The sequence below is a fragment of the Aulonocara sp. 'chitande type north' Nkhata Bay genome, linkage group LG16, assembly GCF_057382095.1.
Source record: "Aulonocara sp. 'chitande type north' Nkhata Bay isolate Kocher_YH1m ecotype deep benthic linkage group LG16, A_spYH_male_GT1.1, whole genome shotgun sequence".
In the NCBI taxonomy this organism is placed as follows: domain Eukaryota; kingdom Metazoa; phylum Chordata; class Actinopteri; order Cichliformes; family Cichlidae; genus Aulonocara; species Aulonocara sp. 'chitande type north' Nkhata Bay.
The window spans coordinates 813,182-836,235 of record NC_141359.1 but is presented as its reverse complement, the minus strand read 5'-3'; the positions used below and the strand labels follow the sequence as shown (position 1 = coordinate 836,235).

The 23,054-nt window shown below is 42.6% G+C and overlaps 1 protein-coding gene across 2 annotated transcripts in view; it reads left to right on the top strand.

Annotated features, from left to right (window-relative positions):
• Window positions 1-22,224, top strand: part of LOC147310734 (uncharacterized) — a 30,552-nt gene extending 8,328 nt beyond the window's left edge. Inside the window, exons 2-9 of one of the 2 annotated variants that reach the window (XR_015125409.1) lie at window positions 3,531-3,569; window positions 16,711-16,848; window positions 17,206-17,253; window positions 17,495-17,542; window positions 20,253-20,315; window positions 21,029-21,064; window positions 21,514-21,749; window positions 21,991-22,224. Coding sequence is in view for 1 of the 2 variants with exons in the window: in XM_086267063.1 (XP_086123189.1) it covers window positions 3,531-3,569; window positions 16,711-16,848; window positions 17,206-17,253; window positions 17,495-17,542; window positions 20,253-20,315; window positions 21,029-21,064; window positions 21,514-21,561; window positions 21,702-21,753 (472 nt within the window). In the remaining variant the exon portion in view is untranslated. Of the gene's footprint in view, window positions 1-3,530; window positions 3,570-16,710; window positions 16,849-17,205; window positions 17,254-17,494; window positions 17,543-20,252; window positions 20,316-21,028; window positions 21,065-21,513 lie in introns of both variants that reach the window. The other variant, XM_086267063.1, reaches the window with a different exon arrangement.
• The last annotated feature ends 830 nt before the right edge of the window (window positions 22,225-23,054 follow it).

The window sequence follows — 23,054 nt, the reverse complement described above, 5'->3', positions numbered from 1 at the left end:
GGAGGCTACTCCAAGCCGAAGCGATCACGCAGCAGCTACACAAAGTAGGTGATCATTGCCCCATCATTTTATTTTCTGCCAAGCCGGAACTCGTTGTGCTGGTGCGGCCTGAAGAGAAGTGGGAGGGGGAGAGTTTGTTAAAGTTGATGGGCTTTACCAAGGGTATCTATTAAACACCCGCCTGGGTGAGGCTGTCAATTTCTTCTTGCATGTGAGTGAAAACCTGCTTGTCAGCAGCACTTCCTGAGCAGTGAGAATCCACTAAACCGGGTCTGATCCCGCTGAGTCCATGGTGTGGCTGGATCGTTCTGTCACAAGGCGGGTGCAGACTCAGGACTAAGAAAAACATTTCATTTACAAAAAAAACACCAGTTGCTATATACAAGAATGTGCAGGGAAAAACCGGCTGGAATAGGCCTGGGGAAATGAGCTCCTCCGGCAGCCAGCTGCGCCAGAGTGACCGAGCCCCAGGTCGAGAGGCCAAGGGCACCCCACCCCCGAAGTGGCCCGAGCGAGCCCCAGGCTCCAGGCCCCGATAAGCAGCCACCAAGGAGTGAGCCGGTGTGTACCTGGACGCCCACCCCCGGACACAAAGAACCACCAACGCACCGATGTCTGAGGGCATCTGTCACTGACAGGGGAAGTGGTGGTGGGAGATAGGCCTCCATACCTTGGAGGGTCTAAGATGTCCCTAGAGGAGTGGCGTCTGACACCCAACCTGATATATAGGCACAGACATACAGGCACACACAGATGCAAACATCCATTCCCACCTTCCAGAAAGTTTAGAGAAACACTGCTCCACCATCTTAAATAGATGCCAGAACGTCAAGGTAATGAGCAGCAGGTTAGTGATGATTTGCAGGTGTGTCAGCAGGAAGTAGAAACCTGTGATTAGTCCTGCCTCGGCAGAAAACAATAAACAAACAATGATGTGTATCTAGCTCTGAGAGATGCCGGAGAAGCATAAGAACATGACAGAATCTAATCTGTGCAATGAATATAATGAAACTCCTGTTTATTTACAGTGGGGCAAAAAAGTATTTAGTCAGCCACCGATTGTGGAAGTTCCCCCACTTAAAATGATGACAGAGGTCAGTAATTTGCACCAGAGGTACACTTCAACTGTGAGAGACAGAATGTGAAAAAAAAATCCATGAATTCACATGGTAGGATTTGTAAAGAATTTATTCGTAAATCAGGGTGGAAAATAAGTATTTGGTCACCTCAAACATGGAAACTCTCTGGCTCTCACAGACCTGTAACGTCTTCCGTAAGACGCTTTTCTGTCCCCTACTCGTTACCTGTATGAATGGCACCTGTTTGAACTCATCATCTGTATAAAAGACACCTGTCCACAGCCTCAAACAGTCAGACTCCAAACTCCGCCATGGCCAAGACCAAAGAGCTTTCGAAGGACACCAGGAAAAGTATTGTAGACCTGCACCAGACTGGGAAGAGTGAATCTACAACAGGCAAGCAGCTTGGTGTGAAAAAATCAACTGTGGGAGCAATCATCAGAAAATGGAAGACATACAAGACCACTGATAATCTCCCACGATCTGGGGCTCCACGCAAGATCTCATCCCGTGGGGTCAAAATGATCATGAGAACGGTGAGCAAAGATCCCAGAACCACACGGGGGGACCTGGTGAATGACCTGCAGAGAGCTGGGACCAAAGTAACAAAGGTCACCATCAGTAACACACTACAACGGCAGGGAATCAAATCCCGCAGTGCCAGACGTGTTCCGCTGCTGAAGCCAGTGCATGTCCAGGCCCGTCTGAAGTTTGCCAGAGAGCACATGGATGATACAGCAGAGGATTGGGAGAATGTCATGTGGTCAGATGAAACCAAAGTAGAACTTTTTGGTATAAACTCAACTCGTCGTGTTTGGAGGACGAAGAATACTGAGTTGCATCCCAAGAACACCATACCTACTGTGAAGCATGGGGGTGGAAACATCATGCTATGGGGCTGTTTTTCTGCCAAGGAGAAAGGACCACTCATCCGTGTTAAGGACAGAATGAATGGGGCCATGTATCGTGAGATTTTGAGCCAAAACCTCCTTCCATCAGTGAGAACTTTGAAGATGAAACGAGGCTGGGTCTTCCAACATGACAATGATCCAAAACACACCACCCGGGCAACAAAGGAGTGGCTCCGTAAGAAGCATTTGAAAGTCCTGGAGTGGCCTAGCCAGTCTCCAGACCTCAACCCCATAGAAAATCTGTGGCGGGAGTTGAAAGTCCGTGTTGCTCGGCGACAGCCCCAAAACATCACTGCTCTCGAGAAGATCTGCATGGAGGAATGGGCCAAAATACCAGCTACTGTGTGTGCAAACCTGGTAAAGACCTATAGTAAACGTTTGACCTCTGTTATTGCCAACAAAGGTTATGTTACAAAGTATTGAGTTGTATTTTTGTTATTGACCAAATACTTATTTTCCACCCTGATTTACGAATAAATTCTTTACAAATCCTACCATGTGAATTCATGGATTTTTTTTTCACATTCTGTCTCTCACAGTTGAAGTGTACCTCTGGTGCAAATTACTGACCTCTGTCATCATTTTAAGTGGGGGAACTTGCACAATCGGTGGCTGACTAAATACTTTTTTTTTATTATCTTTTTTGGTTACTTGTTAATCCTTTTACCTTTTTACCAGTTAAGTGTTTGGTCATTTGCTTTGTTTTGTTTTGGGGTTGTTTCAGAATCAGAATCAGAATACTTTATTGATCCCTGGGGGAAATTATTTTTTGTTACAGTGCTCCATTTTAAACCAACATTAAGACAAGACAGACAATACGCTAACTAAGAATAGTACAATATATACATATATATACATACATACATACATACATAAGTCACTTATAAATAAATATTTGGAAAAGAAACATGTGTAGTTGTAGCAGCAAACAGTGTGTTAAGTGGATGCGTTGTACAGGGAGATGGCCACAGGCAGGAATGATTTCCTGTGTCGTTCAGTGGTGCTTTTCGGTAATCTCAGTCTCTCACTGAACGAGCTCCTGTGACTGACCAACATGTCATGGAGTGGGTGGGAGGTGTTATCCAACATTGTCTTTATCTTGGACAGCATCCGCCTCTCCGACACCACCTTGAGGGAGTCCAGCTCCATCCCCACAACATTGCTGGCCTTACGGATCAGTTTATTAAGTCTGTTGGCATCTGCGACCCTCAGCCTGCTCCCCCAGCATGCAACAGCATAGAGGATTGCTGTTGTTTTGAAATATTGCACCAAATGTTTTTAGCATTACACAATGATTTCAGTTTCATTACAATTGATTCAACTTTACTGCATCATACTTAAGGGAAGTGAAAGAAAAACAAGAAAATTTCTCACTGTCTTTGTGTGATTGTAGGTGATTCAGATTCAAAATCACTGGACGTTGCGCAAAGCCGAAATATCTTCAATGATTGTATAAATGATAATGTAGATGAATGTATTATTTTTTATTAACTTACTTTATAGCAGTAAATATAATCTCTTTGCTTGCTTTTCTTTGCAGATTCAGAATGAAGCGTTCCAAAAAGTCAGAATCACAAAGGTATGTAAACTTTTACATGAACTTTCAGGTTGATCCTATAATAGGTCATTAGGGCCTAAAGACCAAACCATATAAAGGTCTATGTTATCTGTTGTTATTATTATTATTATTATTATTATTATTATACAAGATAAATCACATTACGAGCGTCTAATGATATTCAAAAATGCGTGACATGTTGCACACATATCAGGTCTGATGAAAATATATGTATTTTATGGATCGCAAACATTGGTGAGGTTTGCTGCAGGTTTGCTGCTTTGCTACACAAAGTATGCATTTTTCAGTCTGTCCCAAATCTCACATATTTAATGAGAGTCCAAGTATGGACACAGCTATATGCCAATATTAGATACCAGTCATAGCACCATCTAGTTGCAACAGGAAATGTGAACTTAGCGTGAATGAGGCACAGCGAGTCCACATGTCGGATTTCAGAGTCATTTTATTTGACTCAGCGGCAGCTCGTGAGCTACCAGCCACACATACTTCACACCACCACAACAACACCAAAAACCCTAATTCCTCTTATTTAAGTTGGCAGGCGTAATTGCGGATGCCACGCAGGTGCACCCACCTTCCCTGCAGAGCACCACAAACCACACCCCACCACAATGAAGTTGGTTGCAGGGTTGGGGGGCCATCTGCAGTTACTGGTTGAGGTTGAAGAAACAGTAATAATAACTGATGATTAAATGCCGAAAGGTGTATAAACACCATCAGGGTCACCTGATCCAGCTCTAACTATATGCTTTATCTAAAAGGAAAGTTTTAAGCTTAATCTTAAAATTAGATAAGTGCTCTATTGGCGTGATATGTTACTATAAGCTCATTAACTTAAGATGTTGCCTGACTATTCATTCCTGTATGTGGTGATACGCATTTTAATTTTGACACTGTATTTCTAAGAATTTTTTGGCCCAATACAACAATTTACTAAATTATGAATTTCATTAATATAGTAGCAGTAAAGTAGAGGTCATCCAGGTCTTTAAGATGTCTTGATGCATGTTCAATCACCAAAAGTTGAGTCTTTTCATCTGGGTGTAGCGTTTTCAGTGGGAGAAACATTTTGTACCTCATCCAAGTGACTTCTTCAGTGTTAGCTGACTGAAGGTTTCCCCGATTTTATAAACAGTATATTTGTATAATGACTGAGACTAGCACCACTGAAAGAACAATGGGTTGGGAGGTCAGTTCCTTCATCATAATTATGCAGATTCTACACTACATTATACAACCATTGATCAACAACCACTGATCAAAGACCACTGATCAAAGCTCCCTGACCAATGGCCATGAGTACCATTCACAAAGAGTTGGGGAATGGCTGCAATCACAGCATTGTAAGATGGCAAAAGATGTACCCCTCGGCCGCCTCCTCGATTCGGAGATGATCTTTCCCTTTTCACGTAAATGGCCTCCTTGACTCCGCGCTCAAACCAGCATATCTCACTGTCCAGGATGTGTACATCCTCATCATTGAAAGAGTGTCCACTGGCCTGTGGGTGTAAATTGATTCTGGAGTCCTGGCCTGACGAGGTAGCTATTCTGGGTTGTGCCATCCGCTTCACCAGAGGTTGTTTGGTTTCCCCGATGTATAAGTCCTTGCAATCCTCTTGCTCTGCTTATGTCGGGGGACCCGATCCTTGGGATGGACCAAGTTTTTGGCGCAGCGTGTTTTGCGGTTTAAAAGCCACAGAGATGTGGTGTTTAGAAAAAATGCGTCTCACCTGTTCCGATACTTCTGAGACATACGGGATCACTACGGGTTTTCGCTTAGGCAGCGGTTGTCCTTTTCTCCTAGATCGGCTGGAGCTTTCTTTAGGCGCCTTCCCAGCTTTGACAAAAGTCCAGATGAGATAACCACATTTACTCAGGACCTTGTTGATGTGATGTTCTTCTGCTTCCCTGGCCGCTGTGTCTGTGGGGATGGTGTTTGCTCTGTGTTGTAGTGTCCTGATGACAACCAGTTTATGCTCCAGTGGATCTTAAATACTGACCCATATGTGTAGATTTACGCATGTCCCCCATTACTGATGGAATTCTCACAGCCTAAGAAGACAAACCTGCCACTTTTCATATCCTCCCTCGTGAAATTGATGTGTTGGTCCACCGAGTTCGAGTTAATGTGGTCCGTGAATTGAGTTATGTCCTGAGATTTGATTGTCACCAGGGTGTCATCCACATACCTGAACCAATGACTTGTTGGTGTTCCAGGGTAGGAAAACAAAGCCCTCGTTTCCACTTGTTCCATGTAAAAATTGACCACAATGGGTGAAACTGAGGAGCCCATGGCACATCCATGTTTCTGCCTGTAGAACTGACGCTTGTATGTGAAGTAGGTGGAATGAAGACACAGTTCAAACACACTTGGTCGATGCTGAGAGTGGTCCTATTGCTGAGGTTGGGGTCCTCCTGTAATCTCTTACGAACTACCTCCAACGCTTCCGTGACTGGGATGTAAGTGAAGAGAGATTTAACATCATACGAGACCATGGTTTCATCTGCCTCCATAATGACATCTCTCACCTTCTCAACAAAATCCAAGGTGTTCTGGATGTGGTGTTCAGAGCTGCCTATCAGCAGGTTGAGGATTGAGGCCAGAAACTTTAAAAAGTTACAGGTGACCGATTTGTCTTAAAGGTGCACCCTGTTTATGTATCTTCGGTAAACCATACAGACTTGCTGTGGATTCTTCTGGGTATAGCCTTTGGTATGATTTCCGGTCAACAGCATTATCTTGTTCTAACTGCTTCAGACAGTCTATCACCCACTTCCTGTAACAGCTTCCTGGGTCTCGTTTCAGGGGCTCATAAGTATTTTCATCACTGAGTAGTGACACAATCTTCTCATGATAGTCTTTCTGGTTTAGCAATACTGTGCACCTACCCTTGTCTGCCGGAAGGATGATAATGTTGTTGTCATTACTAAGTGATGTGAGTGCATTGCACTGCTCCATGCTGCTGTTGGATGTTGGGGGCTTTGTGCTTATGAGACAGGCCTAAACTTTTGTCTATAGTTGCTTTGCTTCCACGTCTGTTCTTTCAAATTGCTGTTTCTGTGGCTTGCCACAAAGACAGAATAACTAGAGAAAGATATTGCCTTACTTGTACTGAGGAAGTGAAGAGCAGCGAGTGGGGAAGATAGCTCTGGGGGTGTCAGCAGATCATGGGGAAAGGAGATGAGTCTTCTCACCTTCACACATGCAGACGAGATGGTTAGCGTTGCCGAGCTCCAATTGCATGTATACAGTAGCTCCCGGGGGCCCAAAACCCGGCACATCAGTAAACACAGTCACTAACCTCATGCTGTTGTGCGGTGCAACAGCGACGCAGACGCCTCTTTTTCTTGGCAACAGTAGCAAGAGAAACCAGTGCCGCCAGAGCAGAAGCTGACGTGGTGGTGGACTCCTTGTCATCTGCCCACATGCCTCCCAGAAGTGAAGCAGGCGAAGGGAGATCCAACTGAGATGGTGGGGGAGAGCAGCTCGTCTGTAGCGACTGAGACAGTGACGGACAGCAGCTTGTCTGTGGTGGGGGCACAATGTTTATCCCCAGCAGCCAGTAGAAAGCTTGAGCAATTGTGAGGTAGTGGTGCTCTGCTTCAATCCATTTCTCATGATGGCGATGCGAACACCAACTCCTCCTGAAAGCCTTGGTAATCGAAGCCAGAACTGCTACGGCTGAGGTGAAAGTGGCACTGGAAGCATTCACCGGCTGTGGTGAGGAAAACACAGCACTCGTCCGCTGCTGTGGCAACATGGGCATTGAAACAAGCAAGAAACTTAAAGTGCAGACTCCTACTCCTGTAGCCAGCAAACTGGAAAACTCAGCTAAATAGTCCAAAAGTCTCGGGTTGGTTGTGGCTATCGGCGCCAGCCGAGCCCAAATAGACTCCTTTTCCTCCTCTTGTTTCCTTGTGCAGGAAATAATCCAGAGTTCGTGGAGTTGCGTAACACAAACATTGAACTCAAAAAAGTCTCTGAAATGAATGTCCGCTGGGTCCAACATGGTCAGGTCGTTCTGTCACAGTCTGGCTGCGAAGCTGACTTTGTGGAGTGAGGAAGAGGACCCAAATTCAAACACACAGAATGAAAACTTGATTTTTAACAGAAAGCGAGATAATTATCGTGGCTGATTAACGAATACAAAACAAAAGACAAAATCAAAATGTAACGTTAAACAAAAACCTAAACTCGGGGAAACTAGAAAGTAAACATGAAAAACCCTTAACATGGAAACCTGGCAAGAATACATAAATACCTGGATAGTGTGAAACCTTGAAAAAATGGTATGTACATCACAGACGACGTGACTGAATTAAAACACACAGATTAAGTGCACAGAGGAGGCGATCAGGGAAAGTGGAAACAAATGGGGAAAAAAGGTGACACGAATGAACATAACATCACAGGGGAAAAGTAAAACTAATCACATTCTAAAAGGAAGGAAGCCCACGCCTCTCTATTACCAATCACCTTATCCAGCTTATCTGGGAGAACCCCACAGTGTTCCTTCTGTTTTTATGTTCAAAGTGTTAAGAAATGGATGGATGAGGCAGAATTGGATGCTCTTCTATCGGGTTCTCTGGTACACCAAAACTGTTTTACTTTGAAAAATCACTAATCAAAAAATAAAAAGCTACGATATGATTTAATTCATATGACTTCATTATGAAGAGATTGACTGTAAATATTAGGTGTGCACCGACCCAAATTGGTAGGATGAGGGTTTAAGTTTTCCCATTGTTGCTTTAGTCTGTTTCATTTTTGTTGGGTATTGCAGGCAACTGTGTACTGTTATGTGTTTGATTTGTTGTAACTCACCCATGACGTACAATAAGCTGACGCAAATGTTTTCTTCTAGTCACAACAGACTTCGGAAAGAAACGGCTCATAGGTCCAGCTGCTGTCCGTCTTTTGTTTTATACATAGATGTATATTAAAATCACCAACAATAAGAACACAGTCATAGTTGGGCTGTCATAGTCAGTCATAGTCACATCCCAGCTAAAAAATCTGAAAAATAGTTTATGAAGTTCTTATTGTGTTTCGGGAGATGATAAATGATCGCGCAGAAGACCGGGTTTATTCGACTCACCTCAAACAAGGTAAGTTTGAAGCTGGAGAATGAAGGCTGTAGAAAACACTGCTCACATTTATAATCCTTTTTTAAACAGTTGCTGTGCCTCCACCTCCGCCTGCCGTCCGTGGCGAGTTAAACAAGCAACCACCCACTGGTAGAAGTTCAGATAGAGCACTGGACTCGCCAACACTCAGCCACGTCTCAGTCACACACAGAAAATTCAGAAATTTGGGAACTGAAAAAGTTCCGAAGAATAAAATTTTGTTTGAAAGTGATCTGGCGCTCACCAGGCCAATCCTGGCAGGAGCTGGATCTGGCGCTCGGAATTCAGGAGGTCCAGACACCCTACGCACCGATCTCACCAGCCAACCGCTTCATTTACCATGGCGACGATAACGCTTTCGCCGGGAACGTAGCGTTGGAACCCAGTACAGGTAACCCGGGATTTTCGATGCAAATGGGGGCAGAAGTTATTGCCCACCAGCTCCAAAGAACACAATATTTTGGACCACAGGTATGAGGTCCAGTAGAGTTTGGCAATCATACCTCCGCAGAGACTTCGTTTCGTGGATGACACAAGTTAGAATTAATATAAATCAAATGATGTGGAAAGATGGCCCCAGAGTGCATGGCTCGCCGTCCACAGTTGTCGGATCCACTTTTGTTCTGCGTGTTTATATTGTTTTTTTCACTTTTATTGAACAACGCTGACTCTCTACTGACCTACAATCGTGAAACTCTTAAATATTCGACTTGTCACAGAGAAACTTGTAAGGACAAGCGCTTATGGATAGGACTTTTTTTCCACCTCCGCTACTATCTGGAGTACCAGCTCACCTGGGTTACACCCCTACCCCATCTCATAAGAAGAAACGCTTTAAAAATTGGGGAAAACACAGTTAGTGAAATTGAAATCATATTTTGCTCTTTCATCTGGCAGAGACAGAATAGTTTCCCAATGCACTCTGGCGGAAATCCAAGCTTTCCACCATCGTTTAGTCTCCCGTCGCTTCCTGGAACCCATTGCCACCTGGCTGGTACCTGTTGTCAGCTCGGCTGAGGAGATCCTGCGTCACCACCTTCTCTTACCTCTTCTTCGCAGCAGTGAAGTAAATCCGCAGAAACTCTGGCCATTGAAACAGGGGCCTTGGATGACTGTCACTGCTTCAATGGACCCTACCAGGATTGCTCTGTTTAACGCTAGGTTGTTAGCAAATAAAACGTTCATATTGAAGGATTTCTTCACTTCTCATAATCTGGATTTCCTCTGTGTGACAGAAACCTGGCTAAGTGACAGTGAGTTAAGGGCTTTCTCAGAACTATTACCGCCATAGTTTAACTCACCGAGGACTACGGGCCGAGGTAGAGGAGTAGCAACAGTTGAGAAAAATACTTTTCAATGTCGCCAACTGTCACCTGTCACTTTCTCCAGTTTCGAACTGAATATGTTTGAGCTTGGTAGCAGTCATCCTGTTCTTTGTGTGGTGATTTACTATCCACCCAAATATAACAGGGACTTCATTAATGACTTCTCTGAGTTCTTGGCTGAAATAATGCTAAAGTATGACAAGGTTTTAATCCTGGGTGATATGAATATTCATGCGTGTTGTCCTACTAAACCACTGGCAAAGGACTTTTTAAACCTACTTGATGTTTTTTTATGTTTTGCAGTCTGTCACTGGTCCCACACATAAACATGGACACACTCTGGATCTGGTTTTGCCATATGGTTTACCTGTTTTTAACATTCAAATTTATGATGCTGTCTTTCTGATCATATGCCTGTATTGTTTGTAACTTCTCTTCCCTGTAATATTACTACTTGTGGTCCTCCTACTGCTTCTTGCATGTTTAAACCATTAAGTGCAGCTCAGTTTTCTACCACCTTTAATAAGGCCTTTAATGTTGATTCAGACCTCTCAGCTTGTGCTGACAATGAGGAGCTGACACATTTTCACGTGTCAAACAGAAAGAAAATGCTTCACCACATCTACGAAATTAAAAGAAAAAGGTTAATCATATTATTTCCGAGAAAACCTCAGCAATTCTCCTCTCGAGTATATTTGCTCGGGGCCTGCAAACCTGTGTTGAGAAATGACCTTGTATTTGCTCTCACGAAAATTTTTTACAGCGCTGTTAATTCAATCTTGCAGACTTGCTTAGAACAAAAATGAGAGAGAGAGAGAGAGAGAGAGAGAGAGAGAGAGAGAGAGAGAGAGAGCTGATTATTAAATCATCAAAACATGAAACATCATCACCATAAGGGTGACACCTGACAGATTTTCTCTAAGAGCACTGTTACAAAAATATAATATATATAATATGAATGCCGTATCCAGGCCTGACATGATGCCTGGTCTCCACATGCCTCCTCCACTGCCTGTAAAAGGGCTACCTGTTGATGAGGATGACGGTCGTACACTTTCCAGCACCAGGCAGAGAAGAACTCCTCGATGGGATTTAAGAATGGAGAGTATGGAGGGAGGTTGAGTGCCATAAAGGATGGATGGTCTGTAAACCAGTTGCGGACCAAAGCAGCCCTATGGAAACTAACATTCTCCGATATGATGACATATCGGGTCTGCTCTGGTCTCTGAACAGTGAGCATGTCATGCAAGGTGTCCAGGAATGCAATAATGTGTGCAGTGTTGTATGGGCCTATGGTTGCATGATGGTGAACAACACCATTTTGGTTTATAGCTGCACACATGGTTATGTTACCACCACGTTGTCCTGGGACATTGATGATGGCACGGTGTCCAATAATGTTCCTGCCACGTCTCCTGGTTTTACTGAGGTTAAAACCGGCCTCATCTACAAAAAGTAGCTCATGTCCCATTGCATCTGCTTCTAGTTCCATCACTCTCTGGACAAGACAAAACAAATGCAACACATCAGGCCCATGCACAGCACTACAGTATGCACTTCCAAATTCAGAACCAATGACACTAGCTTACCTGCACATAGTCACATTGCAGTTGCTTTACACGTTCTGTGTTTCTCTCGAAAGGAACTCTGTAAAGTTGCTTCATTCTTATTCTGTGGCGCGCAAGTACACGACTTAGTGCAGAAATGCTTGCACTGTGTATATTTTGAAAGATGGTGTCATTATCAGTTATGCGCTGCTGTATTTCACGCAGTCTTATTGCATTATTGGCAATCACCATGTTCACTATATGGGTCTCTTGCTCTGAAGTGAACATTCTGCATCTGCCCCCAACATCTGGACGTCTAGCAATTCTGTAAAGTAGCAATTTCAGTATTTTTGCATGTATGGTACTGTTGTGTTTCTCATTAGAGTATTGGCAGTGCTACAAAGTACTTACCGATTCTCATTTCAAAATGTCCTAATGATGCTTGCTACAGTGTAGTGGCTCAGTTTAGGCTGAACCCGTTGGCCAGCTTCCCTCAGGGTCATCCCATGGTTGATGATGTGGTCCACTATTGTAGCTCTGGTGTCATCAGTTATTCTGTTTCTTACTCTTCTTACTCTTCCTCTTTCCCCTCCTCATCCTCTTCTTGCTCCTCCACGTCCTCTTCCTCCAACTTCTTCACCTCCACGTCCTCTCCCTCGGCCTCCTCTGATTCTCACTCTTCTCACTCTTCCTGCTCCTTCCATTGTACTCCACATAGACAGCTTACCTGTGGCCTGTTTATAGTGCTTAGGCTGATTGCAAAGTGGACTAATTATCTAAAACAGTTTTCACATGTGAAAGTGTGCCAGACAGTTGGCAAATTAGTGTTAATGATAGCCATACATGTGTATACTTTTGCTAGGAGTGTGTTGGAAATTTGGTAATTGAGTGTTGTGCAGTGAGTTGTGCCTACAGGTCTGCAAAGTGTGTGTTACAAAATTGCAAACTGAGTGCAAAGCAGTTTTTGTGCTTTTAGTTTTGCAAACTCAGTGAGTGGTTTTGCTATACGTCTGAATGGTTTTAGAAATTGTGCTAAAGGAATAACAGTTAGGGTTTAAGCATTCAGAAAAAACTGTAAGCATTCAGAAAAAACTGTATGATGCCTGCTACAGTGTAGCGGCTCGAGTTAGGCTGGACCCGTTGGCCAGCTACCCTCAGGGTCATTCCACGGTTGATGACATGGTCCACTATTGTAGCTCTGATGTCATCAGCAATTCTATTTCTTACTCTTCTTACCCTTCCTCTCCCCCCTCCTCGTCCTCTCCCGCTTCCTCGCCCTCCTCTTGGTCCTCCTTGTCCTTGTCGTCCTCTTCGTCCTACTTCTTCACCTCCACGTCCTCTTGCTTGGCCTCCTCTACTTCTCACTCTTCCTGCTCCCTCCATTGTGCTCCGCACACACAGCTTACCTGTATCATAGTGCTTAGGCTGATTGCAAAGTGGACTAATTATCTAAAACAGTTTTCACATGTGACAGTGTGCCAGACAGTTAGCAAAATAGTGTAAATAATGGCCATGAATGTGTATAGTTTTGCTAGGAGTGCGTTGATCATTTGGAAATTGAGTGTAAAGCACTGAGTTGTGTTTACAGTTCTGCAAAAATATTGCTGTGCAGTGGATTGTAGCTACAGGTTTGCAAAGTGTGTGTTACAAAATGGCAAACTGAGTGCAAAGCAGTGTTTGTGCTTTTAGTTTTGCAAACTCAGTGAGTGGTTTTGCTATAAGTATTAATAGTTTTAGAAATTGTGCGCTAAGAATCACAGTTAGGGTTTAAACATTCAGAAAAAACAGTAATTACGGTATCTTAGCTAACAACCCCAACTACCAGATTCAACTTGTAATTGGCTAAAAATCACTTAGCCTACCGGTGAGAGGGATGTTGCTAGCTGGCAGTTTTTTCAAGCGATGTTGAAATTTCCACATTCCCACATATGGGCAGAAATCTGTGCCATCAGAAACTGAATTTGAATGAGTTCAATTTGAATTTGAATTGCTCAGATTGAATCTGAATTGTAACTTGAATAAATGCTTTTGAAAACTGAATTTGAATTAGTATCATTTGAAATTGAATTTATGGTTTGAAAATGATCATCACTAAATTGAAATTGAATTTATATTTTGAAAATGAATTGATTTGCTTTGAAACTGCATTTTATCCTTTAAAAATTCAGCTTTCGAATAATTTCAGATTCACTTCTCACCATTCAGTTTCACTTCTACAATTCAATTTCAGTTCCAAAATTCAGTTTTTTGGAACTTAAATCCGGTTCCGGTTCAAGCTCAGATCAATAGAACTACGTTTTACTAGCGGACCGAAAGTGTTACTGATGGGAATCTACAGCGTCTTGAGCTGAATTAAGACTTCAGAAGTCATTCGTCATGTCGAATGACCAGCGGATGAACTCTCAGGTTGGTAATAAATGTATTACATGTATAAGAACAAGCGTCATGTTAACAAATGATAGCCGTAAGGTAACTTTTATGCTTATTGTAGCTGTTAGCTAAAAACGCTAATTTAGCGTAGTTTGCCCTGAATTCAGCTTTGACAAACAAATATGATCGACTGTTTCTAGTAGAATTCCAAAGTTGTCATCTTGGACCCTCTCAGAGTACCCCCTCTGTATGCTTGCAGAGACCCCTACAGTAGGGAAACATGCAAAACGGTGTCCAAACCTTTGTATTTTAGCTTTATTTATGCCTTACACAGCATCCCAACTCTTTAGCTGACTTAATAACTTTAGCTAACGTGAATAGTTAGTCTAATTCATTAGTGCAGCATTACTGGATCATCTCTGTTTGAAGTGATATAATATGATATACAACTATCACTGTGTTTAACTACCATAATAATTCTTAGGGTACTGAGTGCATGCTTAATTAGATTTTTTTTTAAAGCATACTGCTCCATTACTATGTTTGACAGGCTGAAGTTGTCGGGTCACCTCCTAAATTGACCATCATTCGACATGACGAATGACTTCTGAAGTCTTAATTCAGCTCAAGACGCTGTAGATTCCCATCAGTAACACTTTCGGTCCGCTAGTAAAACGTAGTTCTATTAATCTGCGCTTGAACCGGAACCGGATTTAAGTTCCAAAAAACTGAATTTTGGAACTGAAATTGAATTGTAGAAGTGAAACTGAATGGTGAGAAGTGAATCTGAAATTATTCGAAAGCTGAATTTTTAAAGGATAAAATGCAGTTTCAAAGCAAATCAATTCATTTTCAAAATATAAATTCAATTTCAATTTAGTGATGATCATTTTCAAACCATAAATTCAATTTCAAATGAGACTAATTCAAATTCAGTTTTCAAAAGCATTTATTCAAGTTACAATTCAGATTCAATCTGAGCAATTCAAATTCAAATTGAACTCATTCAAATTCAGTTTCTGATGGCACAGATTTCTGCCCATACACCCACACTTGAAATGCTTCAGGAGCTGTCCGCTCAGCGCAGCATCAATACCGTGGAAATACACGGATACATCCGAAGACTTGAGACAGAATTCACAATGAGTTTTTTTGACTTTCAGGTGTTTGGACCAATGTTTTCTTTTCTGATTAAACCAGAAAGCTTTAATGAGCAGCTGGATTTTCCTCGCATTAACTGGCTGAGTTAATGCCAGTTAATGCAACATTGAAGCAGCTGGAATCCACAGCTGTGCGTGTTCATGGAGCTGCATGTTCACCTGCTGGACGTCACTACCCGACAAGTTTAACTGTCTTCAGAAGATTGCAGAGGCCTTATTGACAGTATTTGGGTCTACATATCTGTATGAGCAGATTTTCTCTCACATGAGTCCTCAGGTCTGAATGCTGGACACTGGGAGACCTGTGTCTCTGAGTGGGAGACCAGAGATCACATTAACATGTGTGTCTCTGTATTAACAAACATGCCATATTGGCCCAGTTTATTTTTCTTATCATTGTTGTGAGGAGACCATAAATAGTATTTGCATTTACTGTTGTACAGTTCATTTGCTGTTATAGAGTTCTTGTTATGGATAAAATGTGTCCTTTTTTTTGTTTCAAAATAGCTGACAACTATTCGCTGATAGCTGCCAACATCTGCGAACAAATATAATTCTATAAAGTTGTTCTATATAGTGTGTAACTGTTAATATAGAGCGTTATTAAATTTATTGCTAATGCAATCATATGGCACATTGACTTCTGAGGAAATTTTAGATGGCACTCACCATAAGAAAGGTTGCCGACCCTGCTTTAGAGGATGCCAATGTTCACATTTTGGACAGAGAGGACAGATGGTTTGAAAGAGGAGTGAAAGAAGCATCTATGTCCACTGTGAGCGACCATCTTTGAACATAGGTGGTTGCTTACGACACCAACGTGGTTTATGACAGCAACTTTCTGCCAACTATAATCCAGTTCTGAGATCCCTTCCCAGAACCCCTAACGCACTCTCACATCCTGGGACATCTTAACTCAGGAAATCACATGATAGGGTGGGGTTAGGTTTCACGATGAGCTCACCCGAAACCTTGGCTCATTGTGACCTACACCCATTTTTTTTTGTTTTTTTTTTGTCCCGTTTGGATCTATAGCCATCAGAATTGTTGTCTTAAGGCCAAGAAAGATGCCAAGCGGATTTATTTTACCAAGTGGATCATCATGGCCTTGCCATATTGGTCCATTTGATTGACATTTATTATAATTATGAATTTATTTTATTTTCAGTTGCTACAAGCGGGACAGACATGACTGTGGGATAGGACAGGGGGAAAGAATGAAAGAAAGAGAGGGAGAGAAAGAAAGAAAACCAAAGGGGAGAAGAGACAGTGAGAAGGGGGGGAAGAGAGAAAAAAACAAACAAAAAAAAAAACACCTGGGTCACCTGTATGGAGAAAAAAAAACAGAAGAGAAAGCAAACAACAAAGAGCAACATAATAAAAAAACAGCAACATCACAATAAACTAGCTAGCAGTAGATATCAATAGTTACTAAATAATAAATGATATTGTGCAGCACGCAAGATAGACAGCGCACAGTGTGCTTTGAGGCAGCAGCCAAGAAAGCTGTAGTCCGCGTCTGTGAATACCCATGCGTACACCTGTGTGCATACCTGTGTGGATCAGCATGCTTGCATTCCAAAGGTTTCTCCATGTAATGATCTGCTAGGGAGTGTGGGGAGCCACAGCCCTGTCCTCCATGGTATCAAGCAGGTATGGAGGAGATCAAAACTCCAGACATCCAGAAACCCCCAGAACACAAGAGACCAAGGAAGACCCACAGAGGGGCAGCCGCGCCACTGTCCCAGTAAGACCTACACCCGTTTTCACACCTTGGCTCATGTGATTAGGTAGAGGATCACAAAGGGGTCCATTGTCCCTCTTGGGGTAACAATCCCTCAGGGCTTAAATCTGGGACTCTCCACTATTTGACCTTAGAACTGAAGAATCTTCTCGAATGAGAGGTGAAACATCTTCAAGCAACTTAAAGAAGTACAGATGTTTTTCTTTCCAAGCCCCTTAGACAGCTGAATCGATACTTTTCACTGTGATGCATGTGTGAAGTTGCAAAACTGAAAGATTTTGAAGGAGAATTCCAATTTGAAATAATGTCTCTGTTTTGAAAGCTTCCAGTCAGATAACTGCTTATAATGTTTTAACACAGCATTGCAGAGATGGAGACATTTTACGAAGACAAACTCAAACAGGAAAGGTAAAGATGTTTCTCACATTTACTGTAGCACATAAAATTTTATCTTTTTGCTTTCTTTTTTATTTTTAGCGAGTGCTGTCAAAATAGAAACTGTTGGATATATTCATTAAAGTCTTTAAAAAACGATTGATGCTGCATACTAAAGCAACATTACATCACAGGAATCAAAGACAGATCTGCACCTGGGGAATTTGATACTGAACAAACATGAAGCTTTTTCATCTCTATTTTCTTCCCACAGGTCTGCTCTGAAAGATAAAGTTGAAGAACTGAAATCAGTCAATGAAAGGTAAAATGAAACAAATATGTTCTTAGAATAGAAAATCAAAAAAACAAACAAAAACAAAACAACACCATATGGTTCTCACAGTTTGTGGACTTTTGGAGTGTTCTTTATCATATAATAAGAATAAACATACTAAGTCCAAATTAAACCAGAGCCAAGCCTGGAGTAACAGCACATGGTACATCACCTCTTTGCTGGTGAAGGGGCTTGAGCCGGTAGGTGATGTCTGGAGATACAGATGAGGTATAGTCACACCCACCTTAATGCTTAGCTCAGGCCGTTGAACCAGTGTCTTGGAGAGGGGTTAAACTCTGTCCCACTCTACAGTCGCCCTTAGAGGTGGCGGGAAGGGGTGTCTAATCTTGTATGCACACCTCTGTTTGCTACCTCTACAGTGGGGTTTTCCCCAGTGGAAGAAAGGGTTCCTTCCCTGTGACTTCAGTGTACCGCCTCTGTCAGTGCGCCCCAGGGTGGCTGTGGCTACAATGTAGCTGCCATCACCAGTGTGTGAATGTGTGTGTGAATGGGTGGATGACTGGATATGTAAAGCGCTTTGGGGTCCTTAGGGACTAGTAAAGCGCTATATAAATACAGGCCATTTACCATTTACCATTTACCTAGTCTTCTTGGAGTGACTAGGTGGTGCGCTTGATAGTTCCCAATCTAGAGACTTCATTGTTCTGCTGGGCCAGTTCGATGCTCATGTGGTTAACAACACTGTGACCTGTTAGGATGAGCTGTGGCCGCAAGATCATTGGCAACTGCCGTGGTGGTAATTCCAAAACCACATGGTGGGCACCACAGCTGACAGAAGCTATCAAGCTTAAGGTACAATTTTGCAATTCTTGATTAGCTGGTGATACTCCACAGACAGCTTATACTGTATGTACCAATTGAATTCAATTCAATCATATTTATATAGCGACAAATCACATCAACAGTCGCCTCAAGGGGCTTCAGCAGGTGATGTGGTGTATGGCTCTGGTCGTGGCTGATGCAAAAACTGTGGTGTGGAAGAAGTTCAATGAAACCATGGAGTAAGACTCTCGCTTGGCCTCAATATGATTCTGGCAAACAGTCAGAGGACTCAGAAGGGGTCTCAGGTGCCCTCCTCACACTGTATAGATTGGTATTGGTACGCTGCTGACCTCAATTGATGATATTATCAGGCAGTGGAAGGAACACTGACGGCCTCCTCAATGTTACTGTTACGCCCTTTGTAATGGACCCAGAGCCTGGAGTTGAGGGGGAAAACTCATATATCACTGGTTATGAGGTCACTGACATGGTTGAACAACTGCTCAATGTCGTGCTCCTGGGGTGGATAAGATTCTCCCTGAGTTACTTGAGTCTTTGGATTTTCTAGAGTTGTCCTGGATGGCACACCTCTACAATGTTGCATGGAGGTTGGGAGTGGTTGTGAAGCGCAGCCTTGGGTGTTGAATCCACTGTTTGAAAAAGGGGACTGGAGGTTGTGCTCTAATTATCCTGGGATTACTTTCCCCAGGGATGTTAGGGTTCCTGGGTCGGTGACCCAGTGTTTTTGTGTTTTTGGTTATTTGATTTTGTTATTTCATTATATTCTAGCTTTGCTTTATGGGTTTTTCTTAGTTAAGGTCCTCTGGGTGGGGTTTGGTTAGAGTTTTAGTGTTTTGGTTTTCTGTCTGTGTTCCTTTGTTGCTGTCTCCCCTGTCTGCTGTATTTCCACGTCCAGTCAGTGTCTGTGTCTGCCCTGGTCCCACGTCTCTGTTCCCTCTGTAGTGCCTGCATGTGAGTCTGTGTCTTTGTTCAGTCTGTGTTTTGTGTTTCCTGTTTTACTTTGAAGGTCTCTGTCTTATCTCAGTGTGTTCAGGTTACGCTTCTTTGGTCTCGTCAGTTCTGATTTGTCCCAGCTGTGTTTCCCTCCTGTTACTCATTCCCTGATTGCTCCCTCTGTGTATTTAAGCCCTGTGTTTCTCTGTGTCTGTGTCGTGATCTACCGGTTATTTTGCTGTGTGTTTTGCCCATCCACCGGTGTTAGTTTATTTTGAGTTTTTTCTAGTTATGTGATGTTTGCGTTCAGCATTAAAGCTGTTTTGGTTTAAGTTCTGTCTCCAGAGTCTGCACCTTGGGTCCTATTACTGTCTGCACACAGCCGTCACCTAACAAGGGAAGTCTATGCCAGGGAACTGACCAGGTTGCTCAGGACATCCTGTGGGTGTTTGTAGAAGTATGGGGCACCTGACCCTTGGATACAAGCCATTAGATCCCCGTACAACTGCAGAAACACCTTAGTTCACATTGACTGCAGACCAGTACTCACTTGAACTAAGTACTCCGCGAAGTCTACCCTTTGTCCATAAAAAAAATGACTAGAACTGATAATACAATACCTAGGCATTGTCAGCGACTCGGGGGTTCCCAAAACAGTGTTAGTTTGATAAAATCACTAATCAAAGTAGAAATAGAAAAGTACCAAATCATATTATTAAGAACAGATAGTTCTGTCATTCCAGTTTTTAATTACTTTTTCAGTCAAAAACAACAGTAAATATTAGGTGTGCATGGACCTAAATTCGTAGGATGAAAGTTAAAATTTTTCCATTATTGCTTTAGTCTGTTTCACTTTTGTTGGGTCTTAAAGGACGACTGTGTAGTCTTATGTGTTTAATTTGCTGTAATTCACTCATAAAGTACAATAAGCTGACATGAAATGTTTTTCTTCTTGTCACAGCAGACTTCAGAAAGAAACAGCTCAGAGGTCCAGTGTCCGGCAGTGTAATGAACACAAACAAAGGTTTGTTCATAAAATTATAATTATTTTTGAACATGACTGAGAATTTCCAGACAATGTGTAATCAGTGGGTGACACGCTGCTGAGCACTGTTGCCTCAGAGCAACAAGGTCCTGAGTTCACTTCCACCATCTGTTCTCTCTTTGCATGTTCCGCCCCTGTTTGCGTGGGTTCTCCCCGAGTACTCCGGCTTCACCTCGCAGTCCAAAGACATGCACTTAGTGGGGATAGAATAATGGCAAACTCTGAATTGCCCATAGGTGTGAATGGTTGTTTCTGTCTATGTGTTAGCCCTGCAACAGACTGGCGACCTCTCCAGGGTGTACCCCGCCTCTCGCCCTGAGACAGCTGAAATAGGCTACAGCCTCTCCCTACCTAAAAAAGAATAAGCAGAAGTGAATGGATGGATGGAGTCATCAGTGTTCACAGACCCTCCAGAGCAGCCACTGCTCAAGAGTTTGTAGGGTGGACTTTTGACAGTACTCCTCTGTTGATGAGCCTTGAATTGCATGTGTGTTTGTTGTCGCTGCCTTTATTTGTAGCCTGTCTTCTTGTAACATAGAGAATTTCTCCTACCTAACGGCCTGTGAGGATACTGGCATCACTTTCTATATCTCTAGTCTTTTCGACACCCAGAAACAAACACTTGAATAAAGAATCTGTGTCCTGAAGGACATAATTAGACCAAACTAATCATACGTGTTGTTGTTACACAGCTTAACTGACATGGAGAGAAAACTTGCTGCAGAGAGGTAAGTTTTGTTTCTTTGTTGTTAATGAAGTTTACCAATGAGACATGAAATGCACCTTAACTTTAAGGAAGCTTGAACACAGACTGTGGACTTAGTAGAGGTTTATGGACGCTCGAAAGAAGTTTGCAACTATGAAAGCGTTGCAGTCTGATGCAAATGTACCTTTGTCTGGCTACTTTTTGGAAAGTTGAGAAGGTTCTGAACCCCTGGGTTTTAAAAAGAATTAACCCTGTATTCAACAAGGAGTTAGAGATTTTACCATGAAGTAAAGTACATCAAATATGGAAATAAAAACTCCAAGGTGCAACATTCTGAAACATACAAAAGATAACTACTGGTTCTGACACTGTACATCAGATCACTGATGGAAACCATAACTCTTGCCTTCATATCGTACAGTATATGTTGAGACATGAAGCTTTTCCTCAAGCTGCATTTTCTCCACACAGATCTGCTCTGAAAGATAAAGATGAAGAACTCAAATCAATCAAACAAAGGTAGCGTGCATGCAGAGAGCTGAATCAATACATTTCACTGTGATGCATGTGTGAAGTTGCAAAACTGAAAAATTGTTGAAGGAGTTTTCCAATATGAAATAATGTCTCGTCAGATAACTGCTTAAAATGTTTTAACACAGCATTGCAGAGATGGAGACATTTTACAAAGACAAACTCAAACAGGAAAGGTAAAGATGTTTCTCACATTTACAGTAGCACATAGAATATTATCTCTTTGCTTTCTTTTTTATTTTTAGCGAGTGCTGTCAAAATAGAAACTGTTGGATATATTCATTAAAGTCTTTAAAAAACGATTGATGCTGCATACTAAAGCAACATTACATCACAGGAATCAAAGACAGATCTGCACCTGGGGAATTTGATACTGAACAAACGTGAAGCTTTTTCATCTCTATTTTCTTCCCACAGGTCTGCTCTGAAAGATAAAGTTGAAGAACTGAAATCAGTCAATGAAAGGTAAAATGAAACAAATATGTTCTTAGAATAGAAAATCAAAAAAACAAACAAAAACAAAACAACACCATATGGTTCTCACAGTTTGTGGACTTTTGGAGTGTTCTTTATCATATAATAAGAATAAACATACTAAGTCCAAATTAAACCAGAGCCAAGCCTGGAGTAACAGCACATGGTACATCACCTCTTTGCTGGTGAAGGGGCTTGAGCCGGTAGGTGATGTCTGGAGATACAGATGAGGTATAGTCACACCCACCTTAATGCTTAGCTCAGGCCGTTGAACCAGTGTCTTGGAGAGGGGTTATACTCTGTCCCACTCTACAGTCGCCCTTAGAGGTGGCGGGCAGGGGTGTCTAATCTTGTATGCACACCTCTGTTTGCTACCTCTACAGTGGGGTTTTCCCCAGTGGAAGAAAGGGTTCCTTCCCTGTGACTTCAGTGTACCGCCTCTGTCAGTGCGCCCCAGGGTGGCTGTGGCTACAATGTAGCTGCCATCACCAGTGTGTGAATGTGTGTGAATGGGTGGATGACTGGATATGTAAAGCGCTTTGGGGTCCTTAGGGACTAGTAAAGCGCTATATAAATACAGGCCATTTACCATTTACCATTTACCTAGTCTTCTTGGAGTGACTAGGTGGTGCGCTTGATAGTCCCCAATCTAGGGACTTCATTGTTCTGCTGGGCCAGTTCGATGCTCCTGTGGTTAACAACACTGTGACCTGTTAGGATGAGCTGTGGCCGCAAGATCATTGGCAACTGCCGTGGTGGTAATTCCAAAACCACATGGTGGGCACCACAGCTGACAGAAGCTATCAAGCTTAAGGTACAATTTTGCAATTCTTGATTAGCTGGTGATACTCCACAGACAGCTTATACTGTATGTACCAATTGAATTCAATTCAATCATATTTATATAGCGACAAATCACATCAACAGTCGCCTCAAGGGGCTTCAGCAGGTGATGTGGTGTATGGCTCTGGTCGTGGCTGATGCAAAAACTGTGGTGTGGAAGAAGT